The sequence below is a fragment of the Pelophylax lessonae genome, assembly GCF_965119305.1.
Source record: "Pelophylax lessonae genome assembly, chromosome: 5".
In the NCBI taxonomy this organism is placed as follows: domain Eukaryota; kingdom Metazoa; phylum Chordata; class Amphibia; order Anura; family Ranidae; genus Pelophylax; species Pelophylax lessonae.
This window is the reverse complement of record NC_138772.1, coordinates 69,694,357-69,717,405: the sequence shown is the minus strand read 5'-3', so window position 1 is coordinate 69,717,405 and position 23,049 is coordinate 69,694,357. Positions and strand designations below refer to the sequence as shown.

Sequence of the window (23,049 nt, the reverse complement as noted above, 5' to 3'; positions counted from 1 at the left end):
CCATAAAAAAGGGGAAGAAGAGGCACAAGGCATGGTCAACCTCGAGCCTCGAGATGCTCCAACCAGGAAATGGCAGCTTCTGGGTCGTCAAAGAAGTGCACTCTATCGTCACCCTCCACACGGAGACGGGCAGGAAACAGCATGGCGTACCTGATGTTCTTTATGCGGAGCCTACGTTTTGCTTCAATGAATGTTTTCCGTTTTTTCTGAACCTCCGCCGAAAAGTCAGGGAATATCGCCAATCTTCCATTCCCAAAGGGGATATTGCCCTTCTCCCTGCTGAGACGGAGCACAGCATCCCTGTCCCGGAAATTCAGGAGTTTAGCTATGAAGGTGCGGGGGGGTGCTCCTTGCGGCGGTGGTCTGCCAGACAGGCGGTGGGCTCTCTCCACCACAAAAGTAGGAGAGAAGGCTTCCCGGCCATATGTATCAATCAGGAGCTTTTCTAAAAAGTCAGACGGTTGAGCCCCTTCTGCCCCCTCAGGTAGTCCTATAAGCCTAATATTACACCTCCGCAGCCTGTTTTCTATATCATCTTGCTTAAGCAGGAGCTGGGTGACCTGTAGCTGGAGGCGATCAAAAGCAGTTTGCAGGGGGGGCAGGGAGTCCTCCACAGTGCTGATTCTCTGTTCTGTCTCAGCCACCCTCTCCCGCACCGCCTGGAGATCCTGGCGGACCAGGGAGATGTCTATCTTCACCTCCTCAATCCGTGAGGTCAGGGAAGCCTGGCACTGTGAAATAGCCTCAAGTACCTTGGCAGTGTCTGCTCCCGCCGCGCTCACCTCCACTCCTGCCTGGGCGCCATCTTGGGACTGGGAGTCCTTCTCCGTGCGGCGGTATTTGTCCAGCTTGGCGGCCGTGTCCGCCGTTTTTTTGGGCGGCGACATGCTGCGGACGGTCCAGAGGGCAACCTGTGATATCGGGGAGGCTGCAGAGGATCTCGGGGTTTAGGATAATAGTGAAGAGGATTATATGCCGGCGGAGCTACTCTCTCGCGTGTCCTATTCCATGCCGCTCCAGGCCACGCCCCCCCCAAAACTGCACATTTTAGAGTGGCCTTTTATTGTGGCCAGCCTAAGGCACACCTGTGCAATAATCATGCTGTCTAATCTGCATTTTGATATGCCACACTTGTGAGTTGGATGGATTATCTCGGCAAAGGAGAAGTGCTCACTAACACAGATTTACCCAGATTTGTGAACAATATTGGAGAGAAATAGGCCTTTTGTGTACACATAGAAAAAGTCTTAGATCTTTGAGTTCAGCTCATGAAAAATGGGGGCAAAAACAAAAGTGTTGCTTTTATCATTTTGTTTAGTGTATAACTATCAAGAATGTTTGGTTACTGATATGATCACCTATTGATTAAATAATGGTCTTACCCCTGGTATCAGCTTCTGTTACGGGAGGCGATGTTTGAGGGGAACTGATTTGGCAGCGGATTCCAGTCCATCGTTTCCCACACCTGTATAAGAGAATATGACAAACTTCAGCAACTTTTCAACTCCGCAGAAGAAAACGGATTGCAGTGGGACAGCTCAGCTTGCTGCTTGGCTGATAAACTCCCTAGAGGAACATGCTTCATGATGATCAGCAGCTTCTGTATAGTTGCTCCTGTTTAGGTGATTGTTCAAATTCTGCTCTTGTGATGAGCTGACTCAGCATGTAGGTGATCCCAAATGTAATAATAAACTAATTTACCTTGGGATGCACCTGACTTTTACTTCTATTACAGTGACAGCCATGTGATTGATAAGGATATCGAAATGTGCCAGGAGACCTATCAAAGGTTACATTTACAAGACACAAGCCAAGGATTTGTCAACATTAGTTGTAAAGGTCAAGTAGAAGATATTATATAGGGAGAAGGATTTTAAAGAAGATTTTTAATTTGATTAAAAAACAGAATATTATTTGAAAACAAGAGTTTGACAATACTCTATACGGCTTATACCGAGATCCTTGAGAGCGTTTTCTATGAGCACATGTGTTGATTACCTTCAAGCAGGGCCAGATTAATACTTAATTCTTCCCTAGGCCAGCTACCTTTACCCTCACCCAACATGTGCCATATTAGATACATACTTTCCTCCACCTAATAATAAATAAATTATCATGAACATAGTCTTTTTTTTTTTTTTTTTTTTTGTATTGAAAAACAGGATTGCCCAAACAAGAGAACTAATAAACACATAAGAATTTACTCCTCCAAATCCAATCATTCAAAAGTAAATTTGCCCACGGAACCACATACCATACCAGAAACGTGTCCATAGAGACAGAGCCAGTACCATATTGGAACAACTAGAAACTTGTCCACAACAACTGTCTTCTGTACAATACTAACACTACCAGAAAAGTGCCTGCAGAGACACAGTTTGTACCACAGTGACACAGCAAGAAGCAGGCCTGCAGGGAGTCAGTATCGGACTGACATAACCAGAAATGTGGACTATTACTGTAGTAGTGATCGACCGATATCGGTTTTTCATTGCCGAATGTCGATACCGATATTTTTTTTTTTTTTATTATTTGATAGGTACTCTTGTGGAGGTATCTGAGGGTATAAAAGACCCCAAACCCCTCCTCTGCACTTAAAAGCATTCAAAACGCCAAGTTTGGCTGTTTTGAATGCTGTCATTTTTTTTAATCTGGTGTCAGGACCCAGAAGTGATGTCATGACATCACTTCCGGGTTTTTGCATGGAGACCCAATCAGAGCCGAATGCAACTTTGATCGGGTCTTCGGCGGCCATAAAGGCTGGTTGCCCGGGTCTCCCGGTGGGACGGGAGACCCAGGCGAGCCCCAGAAGGCGGCGGGAGGGGGGGGACGTCCCCTCCCACTCCTTGTAATGACAGGTTGTCATTACAAGACAGCTGACCGTCGGCTATGGACGCCGGTACTGGGCTGATGCCTCTAGCTGCAGGCATTACTCAGGTACAAGCACTTTCCGAAATATCGGTAATATCGGATATATCGGGGAAAGTGCAAATTGGCCCTCGATATATGGGCTTTGCTGAAAATCGGTTGGTCTCTAATTATTAGTATTGTACTGACATAACTAGAGATGGTAAAGGTAAGGCCAGGAAAAAAAACTTGAAAATTTGAGGGTTCTTTTTCAAAGCCGTCTTTTGTGTTTTTCCGGAAACATTTGGGAAAAAAGTGTGGAATATGTTCTTTTACAATGAAAAGTAATCTATGACATGGTATTCCCGCTATTAAACTATTAAATTATTATGTAAAGTCTTAAATCATTACAAGTTCTCTCAGCTGAAGACAATCAAATCCTGGATTAGAGGTCAAGTAACACAGTACTTCTCGACGTAGTTCTCAAACAATTGAAATATACATTTCTGCCTCTAGGGGGCACTGCAGGGGAAAGACTCCGGTTTAATTTGTGAGCTCCATCTTGCACCTCCTAAAGTTGTGTGATTGTTGGGATACAGTAGATGATAATTTCTGTCCTCTTTGGCCCTAATTGACAGGTAAGAGGATACATTTGTCTGACGAATTAGTTTATCTCACTTAACCATTAAATGATTTATATTAATGATATCCACCATCACAACATAATGTTTCCCTATAGTCTGGTCTGTAAATCGTTTTTTTTTCTTTTTCTCCTCTCAGTAAAAGGGTGAGACCAATATCTAGAGCTTAGAAACTTTTCCACAGTGCAATCTCTGCTGAGAGCAAAGCTGCAATTTGCAAATATTGTGAGAAAAAAAAATATTTTCCAAATGCTACAGGGATGACAAAATACATCCTGGCATGTCAGAGGTGCCCTAAAGACACTAAAAAGACTTTATGGAATGAAATGATGAGGACCAGAATGAAAGTGTGAGGAGCTTTTCCTTCCAGAGATCGTATTCCAGAAACACTCTTTCTGCAGCTTCTGGACCATGACAAAGTGTTTCTTCACCAGCAACATCTTCAGGTTAGGAAGTGTTACAAACCACGGCTTCCCAAAAATATACAATTCCTTTATTTATAGATAGAATGACACCTGAAAATCAGGAGATCATTGATTAAGCTCTTGCAAGAGTAATATATGCTTTCGGATCAGCAATGTCGATAACTGAAAATGCATATTGGCAGGAAGCTTTTACATTATTATGAGGGAAAGGGGGGTGGTGAGGTGACCTCTTCTCATGTATCAGTGAAATGTTATTATCATCTACAGTCCTTGTTACTCTATTTGTAATAAAAAATACAATTTTAAAAAGCAAGTTTAGTTGATTTACTGAATAATCTTGTGCTTCTTTTCAAGCATAATACTTTAATATACACTTCATTTTACCTTCCCAGTGTAACAAAATGATTTTTAATTTGTAAAACTACTTCACATAGATTTTTTATTTTTTTTTTTTTAATTCAGAAAATTCATTTTTGTCAATAAAAATCAGGGAAACATTTTTTTTTTTTTTCATGGCCTTAAAATTTCCGGAAATTCCCCCTCCTGCCGTCTTCCGCCACTTTGCCTGGCTCTCCCGACCCACTGGGAGACCCGAGTGACCAGCCGACATGTCCCCTGGCTGGTCAGAGACCCGAACTAAGCCAGAATCGGCTTTGATCGGGTCTTCAATGTAGTAACCCCAGAAGCCGGTTTACTCGGCAGCCAATCATGCCAAAATAAAAAAAAATCCTAAGTATTCAAAAATCCTGATTTTGGCATTTTGAATACTTTGAAGTGTTGAGGAGGGGTTTGGGGTCTTTTAGACCCCAGATCCCTCCATAAAAGGTACCTATCACTGCCTAATACTGTCATAAGGGATGTTTACATTCCTTGTGACAGCAATAAAAGTGATTAGGAACATTTTTTTTTGAAAGAGACAGTGTAAAAAATAAATAAATAAGAAACATTTTTTTCAAAGCGCCCCATCCCTCTGTGCTCGCGCACAAAAGAAAATGCATGCATAAGTCATGCTTGCAAATGTAAACAGTGTTCAAATCACACATGTGAGGTATCGCTGCGGGAGCAATAAAATAATTCTAGCACAAGACCTCTCCTGTAACTCTAAACAGTTAACCGTTAAAAAAAATTAAATCGTCGCCTATGGAGATTTTTAAGTACCATAGTTTGTCACCATTTGACGAGTGTGACATGTTTGGTATTGATTTACTCTTTACTTTACTCTTTTTTGTTTTTTTTTAATATTAATTGAAGTGTATTTTATCCAAAAAAATTGCGTTTAAAAGGCCGCTGCGCAAATACAGTGTGAAATAAAAAAATGCCATTTTATTCTCTAGGGTCTCTGCTAAAAAAAAAAAAATATATATATATATATATATATATATATATATATATATATACACTGCTCAAAAAAATTAAAGGAACACTTTTTAATCAGAGTACAGCATCACGTCAAGTAAACTCCCGGGATATTGATCTGGTCAGTTAAGTAGCAGAGGGGGTTGGTAATCAGTTTCAGCTGCTTTTGTATTCATGAAATTAACAGGTGCACTAGATAGGCAACCATGAGACTACCTCCAAAACAGGAATGGTTTTATAGGTGTAGGCCACTGGCATTTTTTTCCCTACTAATTTTTTCTGACTGTTTTTTGCTAGTTTTGCATTTGGCTAGGGTCAGTGTCACTACTGGTAATATGAGGTGATACCCGGACCCTATAGAGGTTGCACAGGCAGTCCAACTCCTCCAGGATAGCACATCAATATGTGCCATTGCAAGAAGGTTTTCTCTGTCTCCCAGCACAGTCTCAGTAGCATGGAGGAGATTCCAGGAGACAGGCAGTTACTCTAGGAGAGTTGGACAGGGCCATAGAAGGTTTTAGACCCATCAGCAGGACCAGTATCTGCTCCTTTGTGCAAGGAGGAACAGGATGAGCACTGCCAGAGCCCTACAAAATGACCTCCAGCAAGCCACTGGTGTGAATGTCTCTGACCAAACAATTAAAAACAGATTTCATGGGGGTGGCCTGAGGGCCCGACATCCTCTAGTGGGCCCTGTACTCACTGCCCGGCACCAAGGAGCTTGATTGGCATTTGCCATTGAACAGCAGAATTGGCAGGTCTGCCAGATGAGAGCAGGTTCAGCCTGAGCACATGTGAATGATTCTGGAAAAGCCATGGAGAACGTTATGCTTACTGTAACCTGACCGATTTGGTGGTGGGTCAGTGATAGTATGGGGAGGCATATCAATAGAGGGATGCACAGACCTCTACAAGCTAGACAATGGCACCCTGATTGCCATTAGATATCAGGATGAAATCCTTGGACCCATTGTCAGACCCTACGCTGGTGCAGTGGGTCCTGGGTTCCTCCTGGTGCATGACAATGCCCAGCCTCATGTGGCGAGAGTATGCAGCCAGTTCCTGGAGGATGAAATAATTGATACCATTGAATGGCCCCCACGCTCACTTGACCTAAATCCAATCTGGGACATTAGGTATTGGTCCATCTGATGCCACTAGGTTGCACCTCAGTCTGTTCAGGAGCTCAGTTATGCCCTGGTCTAGATCTGGGAGGAAACTTGTAAACAAGTGTCAGAAATAGGCATGGTTTTGAAGTGGTTAGACATACCAGAAACATGTCAGCAAGGACACAATGTTGCTGGACATACAGGGTCCTGCTCCTTCTTAAAGCTGGCAAAAGGGGTTGTGGAAGCAGAAGTTGGCGGGTATAGGGTTGGCCCGCTAGTAGGTAAGGTGGTTGGATATGTAAATGCAAGTGTGCAGGAGGAAGAGGGATGGAGATGATGGTCCTGTTCAGCTTCCCTTAAGGTATTTTGTCTGATGGCACATACAATCCAACTGTACAATCTTCTGTAGCTATACCATCAATTAAGCAGTACAATAGGCTACCTGAATAAATCAATACTGAATGGATTGCATAGGCCCTTATATGACACGGGTTTAATAAACCTGGAGCTTGTACAGAGATTACCCAACCAGACATGTACAAATAACATGTATGACCAGATTCAAGTTGCCATTGAACAAATGTACTACATGCTAAGTCACAATGCTGTTCTGATCAGTCTGTGTACCTGAGAAGGATACAACTGTTTGAAACAATAAAAAAAATCATGTTCTCACTTGTTTTACTACAATAGAGGCTTGCACTGAGTTATGGAAGTGGATATTGATAAATGACTTGCATGCAGAGATGCTGGAAATGTCTGCATTTGTGCTGACCGAGCACAGTCACCCTATCAGTAGGCACAGACTAATTACTGTGTGTAATTGCAGAGGGTGTAAGGCAATGAATCTTTATTTAGACTCCCCACTCCCACTAGAGCCGTTTCAACACTGAAAATTAATCTCTATGATATAGAATCCTTCCCATTAGTCATAATGTCTGCCACTGTACACTATAAACATATACAGGTGCAGTATCTATTTTCTGGAGTATTTGCAAGATTTTTTAAAACAAAAGAATAGGAAGTTCTGTTCTTTGCATTACATTTATAATATAGGGTTTACCTTAATTGGAAACCATAAAATTTTCAATTTGCTAAATTCTTTGTTTTTGTTCAGTTTGATTTAAACTTGTTTTATTTCATATATATATATATATATATATATATAGATATATATATATATATATATATATATATATATATATATACAGTGCCTTGCGAAAGTATTCGGCCCCCTTGAACTTTGCGACCTTTTGCCACATTTCAGGCTTCAAACATAAAGATATAAAACTGTATAAAACTGTCATTTTTTGTGAAGAATCAACAACAAGTGGGACACAATCATGAAGTGGAACGAAATTTATTGGATATTTCAAACTTTTTTAACAAATAAAAAACTGAAAAATTGGGCGTGCAAAATTATTCAGCCCCCTTAAGTTAATACTTTGTAGCGCCACCTTTTGCTGCGATTACAGCTGTAAGTCGCTTGGGGTATGTCTCTATCAGTTTTTCACATCGAGAGACTGAAATTTTTGCCCATTCCTCCTTGCAAAACAGCTCGAGCTCAGTGAGGTTGGATGGAGAGCGTTTGTGAACAGTAGTTTTCAGTTCTTTCCACAGATTCTCGATTGGATTCAGGTCTGGACTTTGACTTGGCCATTCTAAAACCTGGATATGTTTATTTGTGAACCATTCCATTGTAGATTTTGCTTTATGTTTTGGATCATTGTCTTGTTGGAAGACAAATCTCCGTCCCAGTCTCAGGTCTTTTGCAGACTCCATCAGGTTTTCTTCCAGAATGGTCCTGTATTTGGCTCCATCCATCTTCCCATCAATTTTAACCATCTTCCCTGTCCCTGCTGAAGAAAAGCAGGCCCAAACCATGATGCTGCCACCACCATGTTTGACAGTAGGGATGGTGTGTTCAGGGTGATGAGCTGTGTTGCTTTTACGCCAAACATAACGTTTTGCATTGTTGCCAAAAAGTTTGATTTTGGTTTCATCTGACCAGAGCACCTTCTTCCACATGTTTGGTGTGTCTCCCAGGTGGCTTGTGGCAAACTTTAAATCACACTTTTTATGGATATCTTTAAGAAATGGCTTTCTTCTTGCCACTCTTCCATAAAGGCCAGATTTGTGCAGTATACGACTGATTGTTGTCCTATGGACAGAGTCTCCCACCTCAGCTATAGATCTCTGCAGTTCATCCAGAGTGATCATGGTCCTCTTGGCTGCATCTCTGATCAGTCTTCTCCTTGTATGAGCTGAAAGTTTAGAGGGACGGCCAGGTCTTCGTAGATTTGCAGTGGTCTGATACTCCTTCCATTTCAATATTATCGCTTGCACAGTGCTCCTTGGCATGTTTAAAGCTTGGGAAATCTTTTTGTATCCAAATCTGGCTTTAAACTTCTCCAAAAAGGGTATCTCGAACCTGCCTGGTGTGTTCCTTGTTCTTCATGATGCTCTCTGCGCTTTAAACGGACCTCTGAGACTATCACAGTGCAGCTGCATTTATATGGAGACTTGATTACACACAGGTGGATTCTATTTATCATCATTAGTCATTTAGGTCAACATTGGATCATTCAGATATCCTCACTGAACTTCTGGAGAGAGTTTGCTGCACTGAAAGTAAAGGGGCTGAATAATTTTGCACACCCAATTTTTCAGTTTTTTATTTGTTAACAAAGTTTGAAATATCCAATAAATTTCTTTCCATTTCATGATTGTGTCCCACTTGTTGTTGATTCTTCACAAAAAATTACAGTTTTATATTTTTATGTTTGAAGCCTGAAATGTGGCAAAAGGTCGCAAAGTTCAAGGGGGCAGAATACTTTCGCAAGGCACTGTATATAATGTGGCACCCTCAGGTTTACAGAGTATGACAATTTAGTTTTAGCTCCTCTGTAAGTATAGGAGCTGGGGTTAATTGTAGTTGTGCTGTCTCAGAGCTCCCTGTTCCCACCCCCTGGCTTTTGGAACTGCTGGAGAGTTCTAGAACGTATAGGGCATAGAAGCAGAGATTGAGCCTAGATATTTATTGAGTCTCCTCCAATTCCTGGGTGGGGATGTCCCAAAAGGTAGGAAGATAGGCCATAAATATTCTGGAGCCTGGCAGCAGGAGAGCAGAGTTCAGGTTCCAGTTGCTTGGAGGGGACCCCTGTGCTGGGGAAGCTCTGCCCCTGGGCAGAAGATGGAGAAGGAGAACCAGAAAGAGAGTTCAGGTGCAGCTGAAAACTCACATCCCTTTCCAGCCTCAGCTAGGCTTAGCTGAAACCATTCTGGAAGCCAAGGTCAAGACCTGCTCAGCAGGACGTCTCTGCAGCAGTTGCTTAAACTTGCCTGAGTGAATAACTTCGGCCACTACCCCCAGAGCCTGATAGAGGAGAAGCAGCAGGAAGCAATGCCCTGCTTGCTCACTACAAAGGGACAGATTTGTGCCAATTAAAGCCACCCTACACCTTTTGCTTGGGGATTTTTAGAACAGCCAGGCGCAATAGTATTTTTTTTACAGAATGAGAGCACCTGCATCCAGTGTTTGGAACCTCTTTGCCAACAGTTAAGCTGATCTGTTTATACTATAGGAGGACAGCATCCCAGATAGCAAGCATAACTGGCCAGAAATTTGTGGCAGTGTTGAGTTGTAAGTCTGTTAACTTGCTGCACATTTTCACTGGCAAGTTGTACACTTGCAGAGCACTTGAAGCACAAGTTCTAATTGACACTTTTTGTGAATTTGTAGCAAATTTGCGTGGCAAGACTCTAGCAAGGGCAATGTTGCAGTGGTGAGTCTACAGCAAAAGCTCTGCAAGTCTACAACTTGAAAATTCAGCCACAGTGACCCCTGTGGTGGGATGACTACTGCACAATATACCTGAACCAGAATTTGCAGCAGACTTGCAAAATGTTTGCAAAGAAAGTTGATCTGGAATCATGCAATGCAGACTTGCTGCAATTGTGTAACAAACTTGTGAAGCCTGGCAAGTCTAGCAATAGTTTAGCAAGTCATTTTCAAACTCACAGCACAGTTGCTTGCTATCTGGGATAGTGACTGTTAGCAGCCAGAGACAGTCCTCAGTTTGCATTTAAGTTACAGTTCTGGGCATCCCATACCTTATCTTACCTATCCAAGTTCATCCCCTAATAAACCAAAAACAAAACCAAACACCCTGGACTGGTTCTTGACTACTTTGCAAGTGCTGGAAAATTACTGTTGTCTGGCTGTGCATGAAAAGGAAGTCCCACAAATCCAAAACAATGTTTTTTGTTTTAGATAGAAGAGGGAAAGGTTAGAACCCCTATCATGTGCTGCTGCTAACCAAGCCTCAGTTACACTGGTCATATTTATTTATTGATTTGTTTTCTCATTCAGCGAGCAGGCAAAAAACAAGGTGGATGGAGAAATCACCCCACTGGGACATCCAGACTCACAGACATCAGAATACATTGATCAGCAGCTGCAGCTATCGAGAAATGTTTTCCAACATGTCCTTTCAACAGAAGTGAAATGATTGACTTCTGGCGAGCAGAGGAGTTCATACACAAAAAAAAAAAATAAATACAAAATTGCCTGGATCCGGTTGACAGCCACATTTTAATTGGATATGCCCAGTATTACGTTCTGCTCTGGGGACAACCTTTTGACCAGACAGGAAGTGAAGGAATCTCACCAACAGAGCCCCAAACAGCAGTAAAAGCTGACAGTTGTTTTTATCCTTCCCCGCTCTATCAAAAACTAAATAAAATAAATAAATAAAAAAATAGTTTTGGCTATCGATATACTTTATTACACAACAAAAGATTCCAGAGGGCAATCTAAATAACAAAAAAGCAGATTGTATCTGCCATCAAGCTAGCTTTGTCTAATTGAATCCTAGGATACAAGTGTGTGAAAAGGGATGGGTCACTGCTCTGACATTTTTAGCTGTGTATGTAAATATCACCTTGCGCTATGGACCTCTGTTACCAAGCCTAAAACAGCATGCAAAAAAATGTCATGCAGGGGCATAGCCCCACATATTAAACTGGCTGATGGGGCACCTGCCTCTGCAACATTTCCTTCATACTTGAGCACCTTGCAGGTTTGGATGCAAGTTAAGTAATCATGGACTGTGTCCAAACTAAAGATTTTACTATGCTGTTTTTTTCTCCTGGTTATGAATGCTAAAAAATAATTATATAATACTTTACACATTTTTGGAAAGACAAACTATCCATTTATTTCTACCCTATGGAACTTCGTTTGACTATTGCCAACCAATCAGAGTTCACTTTCCATTTTGAGTGGTCAGATCAGTAAAGGATGATTTGTGATTGGTTAGTGTTTGGTGCACTTGGCGCAATGCCTTTTACATTGTTAAATTAAGTTTATAGTTTGTTTTGATCTACGTATGTCCTGTTTAGTCTGAATTTTGTAGACTTGCATGCTCTAATAGCTTTGTGCATTAAAACACAGTTTACGTGGGATTATAAATCATTTTGTCATTCCCAGACAATCAAAAATTCATCTCTTTCCACAGGAGACAACATTAAATCATAATGCCTAGCTGTGTCTCAGCTATGTATTCTGGAAGTCAGGGCACAACTGAAGCTACAATCTAAATCAGGAGTATGTAATTTATTTTTTAGTAAAATAGTATTTAATGTGTGCTCCTGCCAATAAACTCCCAGTTATTTATGACTTTTTTTACAGCATCTAGGAGGAAGACAAAAGGACGGCAGAAAGAACTTTACAAAAATGCTAGATAGGAGCCGTCACTGAATATTGCAAGGTTTGACAAGGCTCCAAAATTGGAAGTAAAGATTGTAGGTAATGACAGAGTCTTTTCAAGTAAAGCATTTCATTCTCACTGCAGATTGAAAGAGTAAGGAGGAAAAATAGAGAAAGATGGAGCCGAAAGATAGAAGGGGAAGAGGGGAAAGAAAGCCACAGGAAAGGGACAGAATGTGAAGAGAAAGAGTGTAGATGATGAAGAGAGTGCGATGAAGAGAGTGGGAGCGAGGCATAATAATGAAAAGTTACAAGAGAGGGAGGGCATAGAGGTTGAAAATGGAGGAGTAAAAGAGAGGAGATGGGGATAAATGGAGAGGAGATAGAGATAAAATGGAGAGGAGATGGAAATAAATTGAGATGATAGGGTGTGATGATTAATAGACAGACAAGGGGATGAGATTCAGATAGATTTACAGGACAGAGGAGGAGAATTGATAAACAGAGAGGCGAGCAGGTTGGGTTGAATAGAGAGGAAATAGGGACAAATGGAGAGGAAATAGGGACAAATGGAGAGGAAATAGGGACACATGGAGAGCAAATGGGGATAAAAGAAAATGGAAGGAGATGGGGATAAATGAAGAGGAGGGGAGATGGAATGGTGATATATGGACAGGAGAGGATAGGGGATGGGGATAAATAGAAAGAAAAATAAATGGGGATAAATGCAGAGTACAGGAGATGGGAAAAATTAAGGAGGCAGGGAGGGGGTGGTGACGAATATGAGATGGGGACAAATTGACAGAAGAGAATAGGAAATTTGAATAAATGGAGAGGACAGTAGATATGGATAAATGCAGAGGATATGAAATTGGGATAAATGTAGAGAATAATAAATGGGGATAAGTGAAGAGGAAGGGAAGATGGAGAAGAAAGGAGATGGGGGTAAATGGGCAGAAGAGGACATGAGCTAAGGATAAATGGAAAGGATAGGAGATGGTAATAAATGGATAGGAGGAAAGATGGGAATAAATGGAGAGGCTAAAAGATGGGGTCTAATGCCAAGAATAAGACATGGGGATATATGGAGAGGAGGGGAGATGGGATTAAAAAATAGGATTGGAGAGGAGGGGAGATTGGGATTATTAGATAGGATTGTAGATAAGGCTCAATTAAGAGGAGGTGAGGTGGAGAGAGAGCATGGAGGAGATAGAGATAAATGGAGATGATGGGAGGAAAGGGAAGAGATTTGCAAGAGAAGCCATGATAAGAGACCAAGTAGCTAGAGGAAGTAAAAGGGGAAAGAGGCCAAGCAGAGTGAGGTAGAGGGTGGAATAAGTCTGAATAGGTCACCTAGGCCCTAGCAAAGGGCAGCACCATCAGTTTTCCACACCTTAACCACTTAAGCCCCGGAAGATTTTACCCCCATTCCGACCAGGGGGTATTTTGCGATTCGGCACTGCGTGACTTTAATGGACAATTGCGCGGTCATGCGACGCTGTACCTAAACAAATTTGGCGTCCTTTTTTTCCCACAAACAGAGCTTTCTTTTGGTGGTATTTGATCACCTGTGCGATTTTTTGATCATGCGCTATAAACAAAAAAAGAGCGTAAATTTTGCAAAAATAGCAATATTTTTTACATATTTTTATATGAAATTCCCCCCCAAAAAAATGTAAAAATCTAAATTTTTTAACATTTTCGGCCAATTTGTTTTATGCTACCTATGTTTGGTAAAAAAAATCGCAAAAAGTGTATTTTGATTGGTTTGCGCAAAAGTTATCGCGTTTACTAACAAAGGGAAAGATTTTTGTCATTTTTGTTGTTTTTTTTTAACGCGTAATGGCGGCGATCTGCGATTTTTTTTGCGGTACTGCGAGATTGGGGCGGACAGATCGGACCCTTGACTGACATTTTTGACACTTTTGGGGTTACCAGTGACATTTCTACAGTAATCAGTGCTATACATATGCACTGTTACTGTAAAAATACACTGGTAGTGAAGGGGTTAACTTTATTTGGGAGGGAGGGGCTGTGTGTGTCCCTAGGGGCGTGCTTTCTACTGTGATTGGCTGTGGCTTGAGCTGTAAGGACACTCATCAACGGATCTACATAGTAGATCCGTGTGATCAGTGTTTTTACACCGAGGAGAATGACAGGTGGCTTGTTTACACAAGCCGCCTGACTTTCTCCCTCTCCCCCGCCGATCGCCGAGTGACCGGCGGACAACGGGTCCGCTGGTCACACGCGCGGGGGGGGGGTGGGTGACCACGCGGGAGCGGGAGCGCGCCTCCGGGGGCGCGCGCTCGCTCCCTAGACCCTCACAAGCTAGTGACGTAGCCCTACGTCACTTTGCCTGTGAGGGGCTGACTGCCGACGTAGATCGGCGTTAGGCAGTCGGCAAGTGGTTAAAGAAAAGGGGCATTCTTTTAGGGGCAGTGAGTTTCACATTTTGGACAAAAAGGACAACCGATTTGCAAGAGGTATGAAACTATCATCTACTTCAAATTGGAACAAGCATCTTTTAACAAGGTGGGGGCCTTTAACACCACTCAGCTAACAAATATAATGCAGTTATAACTTCTCTATCCCATCAATTTTGACAATTCACACCTTCAGCAATTCACACCTACACAAAGCCTGACCTCAACCTTACTGAAAACCTTTATGATAAATTGGAATGCAGTTTACTTTTCATCCAACATCTGTATCTGATCTAACAAATACTTTTTTGTTGGCACAAATTGCCAGTGGACACACTGCAGAATCTTGTGGAAAGCATTCTAAGAAGAGTGGAGGATATTATAGCCACAAATGGGAGGGGGCACGTTCATATTAATGGCCATAGTTTTGGAGTGGGCTTTCCAACAAGTTCAAATAAGTATGATAGTCAGGTGTCCTGAAACTTTTAACCATTTAACAAATACATTTACTGTAAATCTAAATCTATCTATCTTCCTATGCTGTATGTGAAATATTTCACAATCCACTATCAGATTAGTATACAGCAACACTGTATTGATTTTAGAATATCATTGATTTCAGTACTAGGGTTACAAGAAAGGGAAGGCTGTGTACTGAGACAATGGCAGAATTAGGATTACCATTATGCTCTGTCAAATCCACCTCCCCTTATGTTTGGGGGATGAGTAGCGGCGCAGTGCACTGTAGTCCTAACATATTTCCTGTCCCAAGGTAACAACACTACTGCTCCATAAATAGAGTACAGTGAGCGAGTGTTGTCACCCTAGGACAGAAAGTATGTAAATGGCAGGATCTCTAGGTTAAAATAAAGCAACAAAATGTGTGGGAAAAAAAATGCAGCCCCCACATCTAAGGACTGGTGAGCTGCAATAGTTTACATTTTCATTTTTTTTATTTAGATGCATTTTGAAAAACCAGGTGCCGCAGTATTTTTTTTCTAAAGACATTTTTTTTTCTTTCCAATCAGGCCACTGTGTCTTTGGATGCCAGAAGGAAGGATTAATGACTGGAGGAGAAGACAGACTACACAGAGGAAGAAAGAAAAGGCATAATTACAGCCCGAGATCACTCAGTCATTCCCACAGAGTGATCTTTAGTGAATCAGCAGTCAGTTTTATTCAAACAGAGCTGCACAACACCTGCAAATACGGAGATACCGATAATTAGAAGCATGAGTATAAACTATCACAGATACCAATATGTAGGGGTTCTTTTAAAAATATAAATTCACAATTCTCATTATAATCATAATTTATTATTGACAATAAACTGGCTTGAACCACATTGATTTATGGTTAAAAAGGCTTTACAGTGTTAGTACATGAAAAATGTTCTCAGTAGATGATATTTGGTGATACTATGAAAGCTGAAAGTTTTACTCTTCCTAAACCAGTGTTCTCACAGCCCACCTTTAACTTGTTTTGCCTACTATTTACAGTAGCCATTCTTTACTAGTGTTCCATGGAACCTATGTGTTTCTAGGTGTTCCTTGGGTTGTGCTTATTAACTTCTCTTTTGATGGCACCTGTGCTTGAGGTAATTGTAGCCGTATTAGTGCACTTGCGACAGAGACAATTGAGTACTGTCCGTGATACTTTTTTTATTTGCACTAACATACAATTTTTCAGGACAAGCTTTCGGGTTTGTGTCCCCTTCATCAAGATCCAAGCAGTACTGATCCACAAAATGTTAGCAGCATGGTAAAGAAACACAAAATCTCTGTTATGATGGGTCTGCCTGGATTTCCTGGCTTGTGAATCTTGGGCAGCATTTAGAAGTCCCCAATTTCTGGATTATCCGGAATAGCATTGATAAGTTCTGAATGTAGGTGGGTTGGTGTAGTTTTAATGAGACCTTTTAATTGCTTAGTAAAATCCTGGGTTGGATCATAATCCAGTTTTTTATAGTAAGTAGTATTTGCCAGCTGCATCTGGCCTTCTTGTATATATTTGTTTGTATCCATCACAACGACTGCTCCGCCTTTATCTGCTGGTTTGATGGTGATGGCCTGATTATTGCGCAAATCGTGTATAGCTCTTCGCTCCAGTGGTGAAAGGTTGTATAACGTTTTCTTTTGCTGGGTGGATATCAGGGATGTAACTCGCAGTCTGAAGCTGTCAATATAGGTGTCCAGTTTGGGGTTGCGTCCTTGTGGAGGTGTGAAGTTGCTGTTCTTTTTCTTTTTGTCACTTTCCGTTGTCCTAGGATAACTTTCATTTCTGTGAAAATATTCTTTGAGCCTTAGTCTCCTGAAGAATTCCTCCATATCTGACAATACCTGTAAATTATCCAATTTGGTGGTTGGGCAGAACGTGAGGCCTTTGGAGAGGACTGTTATTTCTGGTTCAGAAAGTTTATGATTTGACAAATTAATGATTCCAAGTTCTTCTGTTATATCCGCATTTTCAGTCAGGTCAGCATTTACACAGATGATACCTTGGGATTCTGAATCTGATTCCAAGTCACTGATAGCAGGAGTTATAGATGTTGTGTTTGTTTTATGTTGTTTGGGTTGTATCCACAAGGTCTGCTCTTGGTGTAGCTTTTGGAGTTTTTTTTGCTTCCTGCTCATGGCAAGTTTTTGAAGTCATCTTTGTAAGGTTTCCATTTCATTCTTGATTTGGTTGATGCTTGTAGGGACCAATGATGTTAAGGTTTCAAACACCGGCTGCTTTTGATGCCTGATGGTTTCCCTTTTACCGTATAGTTTGTGAATGAGGTTGTTCCTTAATCTTTCGCTGGTGCGTCTGCAAAGTCCTTCTGCATAGGGAGAGTTCAGTGTATTTGCACAAGAATTTTTAATCCGGAGACCTTGAGGTATGAGGTTCCTCTTTTTGCACCTGTGTAATTCTGGGCCCAACACCAGATGGCAGAGCCACTGTCATGATGCCAGTGATCTTTTTACCTGTCTGTAAGGGTGCCATTCGGACCACCATTGTAAGGCGGGCATTTTTTCCTATTGACCACCAATGTATTAATTTTAATGGTCCCTCTTCCTCTTGGGTACAAAGCTTGAGAAAGGATGATTTACACAGGGATTAGATTGGTGTGTTATGCTATTAGCAGTGATATAATATAACGCACGGAAGGAGAGAGTATTCCGATTGATAATCTATAGCCAAGGAAGTGACAGAGCAACCAATGAAATGTGAGAATGAACATCAAGCTCTCTTTTCAGGTTACAGACTTTCTTTTTTTTTTTTTTTTTCTTCCAAAAACAGACTTTCATTCATTGAATATTCTGCAATGCATATGAGGCCAATAAACGGTGTACTTGTCTGATTGTCTCAAGTTAACCTGTATTAGGATCAGTCTGCACAAATGCTGATATGAATCTGTTCTGCCTATGCAGTGTATAGGTAAAAACACTAGTGTTCCATAATAATGAGACAACCAGTAGAACTTTATAGGGGTCAGAAACTGCAGTAGACATAAAAAAAACAGGCTAAAATACCATAGAAGTATAAGAATATTGTTTTAGTCACTTCAGCATCTTTTTTGCTATGCTTTTATCTGGTGTTCTATTAGGATCTGACTAAACCGAAAGCTGAATCATTTTAAAATCCTGAAACTCTTTTTACCCAATAATTAAAACAGTATTTTGACAGGAAAAAAGTAAGTTATAGTATAGACAATTCTATAGTGTATGTCATCAAATAATTTGAAGAACAGTGTCTATCCATCTATCTATCTACCTATCGTTATCTATCCATCACTCTACCAATGTATGAATGTATCTGTCCCAGGCTATCTATTAATATCTACAAACAAGTGGGTACTGCCCTCACCTGTAACTGGTCACTGCAGCAAGGAGCATTGGAAAGGCAACGCATAGGAAAAAAACAAAGACATTTCCAAGCTTAACTTACTGAGCAGCCTGCGACCAACCAAATTGACCTGTCCAACAGTATGCGTTAAAAACAGGGGTTTAGTTGCACACATTTGCAAATACACCTAACTCTAATTTCTGTGAGTCTCCAACAATGGAAGCACATGCATTTAGATGGACAGGTGTAGGGCAGATAAACCTGAAGGGAGCCCACCCCTTCCTAAAGGCACAGGGACACACTAAACACCCAGCCCATAGCACTATGACAGCAAAGGTTTCAGTGCATTGCCTGGCCAATATAATTCATAGTACAAACAAGTGGTTTACCTGCCCTACAGCTGAGCATCTAAATGTCCGCCGACTACAGCTGACTGCAGAAGTGATGTCATGTGATGGTTAACTTTCCGTGTGTTTTTTCTTTTCTGAGCATGCCCAGTCTTGCAAATCTGCGGTCTGTCGGCCGAATTCTGTACTGACTGGCGAACAATCGGCCGCTCTGGTGTCGGCATACAAAAATCTTAATGCTTGCACGACAGATTCTTTTCAGCCGAAAGTGCGCTGTCGGCAGCATCATACTAACAAGCCGAAAATCGGCCGATCGTTCGGCGGCCGAATCTTTTCGGCCGACAATCCGCACGTGTGTATGGGGCATTAGGTTGACAGAAAATGGGGTGTCTTGCCGGGGCTCTGTGCCTTACGCATGTACTTGCAAATGTGTGCAAATAAATCCCTGTTTTTAATGCTTACTGTTGGACAGGTCAATTCGGTTGGTTGCAGGCTGGTCGGTAAGTTGAGCTTGGAAATTTCTTTGTTTTCTTCGTCTGTCTGTCAATAAGCACATATGTATGTACAGTATGTATGTATATAACTATCTATTGCTCTACCTATGTATGTATGTGTATCTATCTATCTATCTATCTATCTATCTATCTATCTATCTATCTATCTATCTATCTATCTATCTATCTATCTATCTATCTATCTATCTATCTATCTATCTATCTATCTATCTATCTATCTATCTATCTATCTATCTTAGTATTTATATACCACTAGCAATATAGATTCCCAGAAAGAGCAGTGGATGATACTTGTACACACACAAGGTTTCAATAAAAACAGATTTTCCGATACTCTGGTCACCCACACTGAAAAGAGGAAGCTAAACTGTTTGCTGACATGTCTCTGGTGGCTTGGACAGAGGCCTATTTTCTTGAGACTATTGCCAGAACCATGCTGGAACAGACAGATAATATATTGAGGGTGGTTATTTCGATGCAAATGAGGAGCCACAGATTGAGCATGTACTCTGTGGTGGCTGCAGACAGACCACATTTGCGGTGATTTAATGAACACTTGTTGGCTTACAATGTAAAGGCTTGAGTCTAGGTATTTATTTTGTGGTTACATTGTAACAGAGCGAGGTACTGTCTAAGTTAATCAGGCAAACGTACACAGGTTTGATTTTCCCCATAACAGTCTACTGAGAAAGGCATCCAAAGTGCAAGTGGATGAATAATATGTATCTAAAAATTAAAGAAACTCTATGGACAGTTTTTTTAGATATTATAATGAAACCAGTGGCAGTTGTTGAAAAAAATTCACATAAGAGAACATATAATTAATTCAACACAGTAAAAAAAAAAGTCAGTAAATGTCTAAAAGGTATATTAAGTTTAACCACTTGACCTCAGAAGGCTTTACCTCATTCATGACCAGAACATTTTTTTGTTATTCAGCTCTGTGCTACTTTAACTGGCAATTGTGCTGTCACGCAAATAAATTCATATATTTTTTTTTCATACAAATAGAGCTTTCTTTTAGTGGTATCTGATCACCACTGAGTTTTTTATTACATAAATTAAAAACACCAAAAATTTTGAAAAAAATATTTTCTACTTTCTGTTAACAAACATATCCAAAAAATAAATAAAATAAAATAAACTTTCCCTATAAACTTAAGCCAAAATCTATTCCGCTACATGTCTTTAGTAAATAAAAATATCCAAATTAGTGCATATTGGTTTGTGTAAAAGTAGTAAAAAAAGTAGTGTCTTCAAATGATGGTATATATATATATAGTGGAATTTATGCAGCTATAGACGTTATACTTGTAATGAAGGTGATCAGCAACTTATAGTGTGACTGTGATGTGTGGCGGGAAGTCTGGCACTAACAGACACTGGCTGGAAAGGTCACTTACTGACACCTAATACAGATACAGTGATCAGTGATAATTCTGTACACTGTACTAGTGGGACTGGGTGGGAAGGGGCAATCAAGGGGTTAACTGTGGGCCTAACAAGTGTAATGTGTGTGCTGCTTATACTTACTGATCTGGTTGTTTTTTCTCCCTGCTTTTCAGAGGGAAGAAATAGCCAGATCACTGTTCTCTATATGCAGGGTTCTGTGTTTGTAAATTTGTTTGCTGATTGGACACAGCTGATCAGCAGGTTTCAACCGAAATCATTGTCAGAAATTAGCTGACAAACTCATGCTGTGTTCAATCACAGTACGGGTCAGCAGGAAAAGAAAGTAAGTAACGTACATGTACAATACCGAGCCTGTACCTAGGTATGGTAAATTTATCATAGTTACATTGGTCCAGCTTTGATGTATGCCATACCTGTGGGATCCCAGCTGATTTTTCAAAATTACTGTAGTAGACCCTAGTGAACTCCCAATATGGTTTATTTTGTTGCCGATACCGATATTTTGGTCAATGCATATCGGTATTGGCCGATATTTTTGTACATTTAAATTTTTTTTTTATGACAGGTACTTTCGTGGAGGGATCTGGGGGTCTAAAAGATCCCAAACCCCTCCTCTGCACTTAAAAGCATTCAAAACGCCAAGTTTGGCTGTTTTAAATGCTGTCATTTTTTTGAATCTGGCGCCAGACAGTACTCGGAAGTGATGTCATGACATCACTTCCGGGTTTTTGCATGGAGACCCGATTCGCCAAATGCAGGTTTGATCGGGTCTTCGGCAGCTGTGCAGGATGGTTGCCCGGGTCAGGAGACTTGGGCGAGCCGCAGAAGGCGACAGGAGGGGGGGGGACGTCCCCTCCAGCTTCTTGTAATAACAGATGAGCGGCTTCTCAGCCGTATCGGTTGTCATTACAAGACAGCCGACCGTCGGCTATGGACGCCGGTATCGGGGTGATGCCTCTAGCTGCAGACATCACTCCGGTACAAGCACTTCCCCGAAATATCGGCAATATCAGTAACCTCCGGGGTCGATTCCGATATATCGGGAAAAGTGGCCCTCTATATATTGGCTTTGCCGATAATCGGTCGATCCCTAGCAGACACAGCTTACAAATGAGCATGTGTCTTAGTCTGTGTGGCAGCACTGGACCAATTATCTTTGGGTAAAATTTGACTTGAAAGGGACAATACAGCCACAATATGATAACTACATCATTCACTAAGATGTATTGTACCTAATAGTACAGAAACCCCTCTAAGATCCTCAGTCACTGACGCATTTCGCCCAACCAATGGGCTTAGTCACAGAGATGAAGGAAAACGTGTAAGACTGGAACCATACATCATCGTTCATTCCTGAATAGTTCTCTAAAGGTACAATGCATTATAACACATAACGTATTATAAAATTTGCCCAAGGTTGCTTTAGATTACAGCCTGTTATGCATCTAAATATATGCAATACCTGGAAAATAATTAACTTATATAAATGGTAATTGCCATTTATCTTCATTAAAACTTCTACAAATTCTTAAAACTAAATAATAACCCTGAGCTCTTATGACAGCTCCCTGCATTAATTGGCTCCATTTCCATTTGTGTCATCATGGCAGGAATTAAAAGAGAGAAATGGCTATAGCGAAGATATAGATCTCATTTACAACAGAACAATAGGCTATAATGAAACATCCAGCTCTGCAGCTCGCCGCGACAACATCTAGTTAAAAGAACGCTCTATTGTGTTTTGTAAGCCTTTCATCTGCCATCTTCCTGAACAATGCAAATACATGCTGAGTATTCACAATCACAGAGGCTTCATATTCCGTGGCTCCAAAGTTTACAGATGATTATGAATATTACCTGTACATCTAAACTCTGTGCTCCTGCCTGTCATATGTGGGGAGAGAGGAAGACTGCAGCAAAGTAATTCAAATTTACTTTAATTAACTGCAGAGTATCACACATTGAGCTGCAATATTAACAGAAAGAATTAACTTCATCAGAATGTTTTACCAATCCCAATCTCACACCTATAGGCATGCGCAGGGGGTGTCCCTGGTGTGCCTGGGCACACCCCAATCAATATGTGCAGTGCTGTCTCCTTCTACTGCCTGGCAGAGATGTATAGTAACGAAGTAGAACTACTTAAGTACTGTACTTAAGTACCGAAATGCGGTATCTGTACTTTCCTAGAGTATAATTTTTTTCTCCTACTTCTACTTTTACTTCACTACATTTTTTCGATGATTTCGATACTTCTACTCAAGTATTTTTTTTTGTGCTGCATAGTTACTCGTTACTTTTAAAAAAATGACCACTGCCAGAACAGTAGATGGCAGGTTGCATATAGCTCAAAAAAATGTGTATAATGTCATTTGTAAATCAGCGCATAGGAAAATAAAGGCTGTGTATAATAAAAGCTGCTATACCAAATCTTT

At 40.9% G+C, this 23,049-nt stretch overlaps 1 protein-coding gene across 1 annotated transcript in view; it reads right to left on the bottom strand.

Moving 5' to 3' along the window:
* The window catches only part of MALRD1 (MAM and LDL receptor class A domain containing 1), a 558,112-nt gene that overhangs the window by 46,971 nt on the left and 488,092 nt on the right, over window positions 1-23,049 (bottom strand). Inside the window, exon 31 of the mRNA XM_082259425.1 lies at window positions 1,383-1,465. Within this exon, the coding sequence (XP_082115551.1) occupies window positions 1,383-1,465 (83 nt within the window). The remainder of the gene's footprint in view (window positions 1-1,382; window positions 1,466-23,049) is intronic.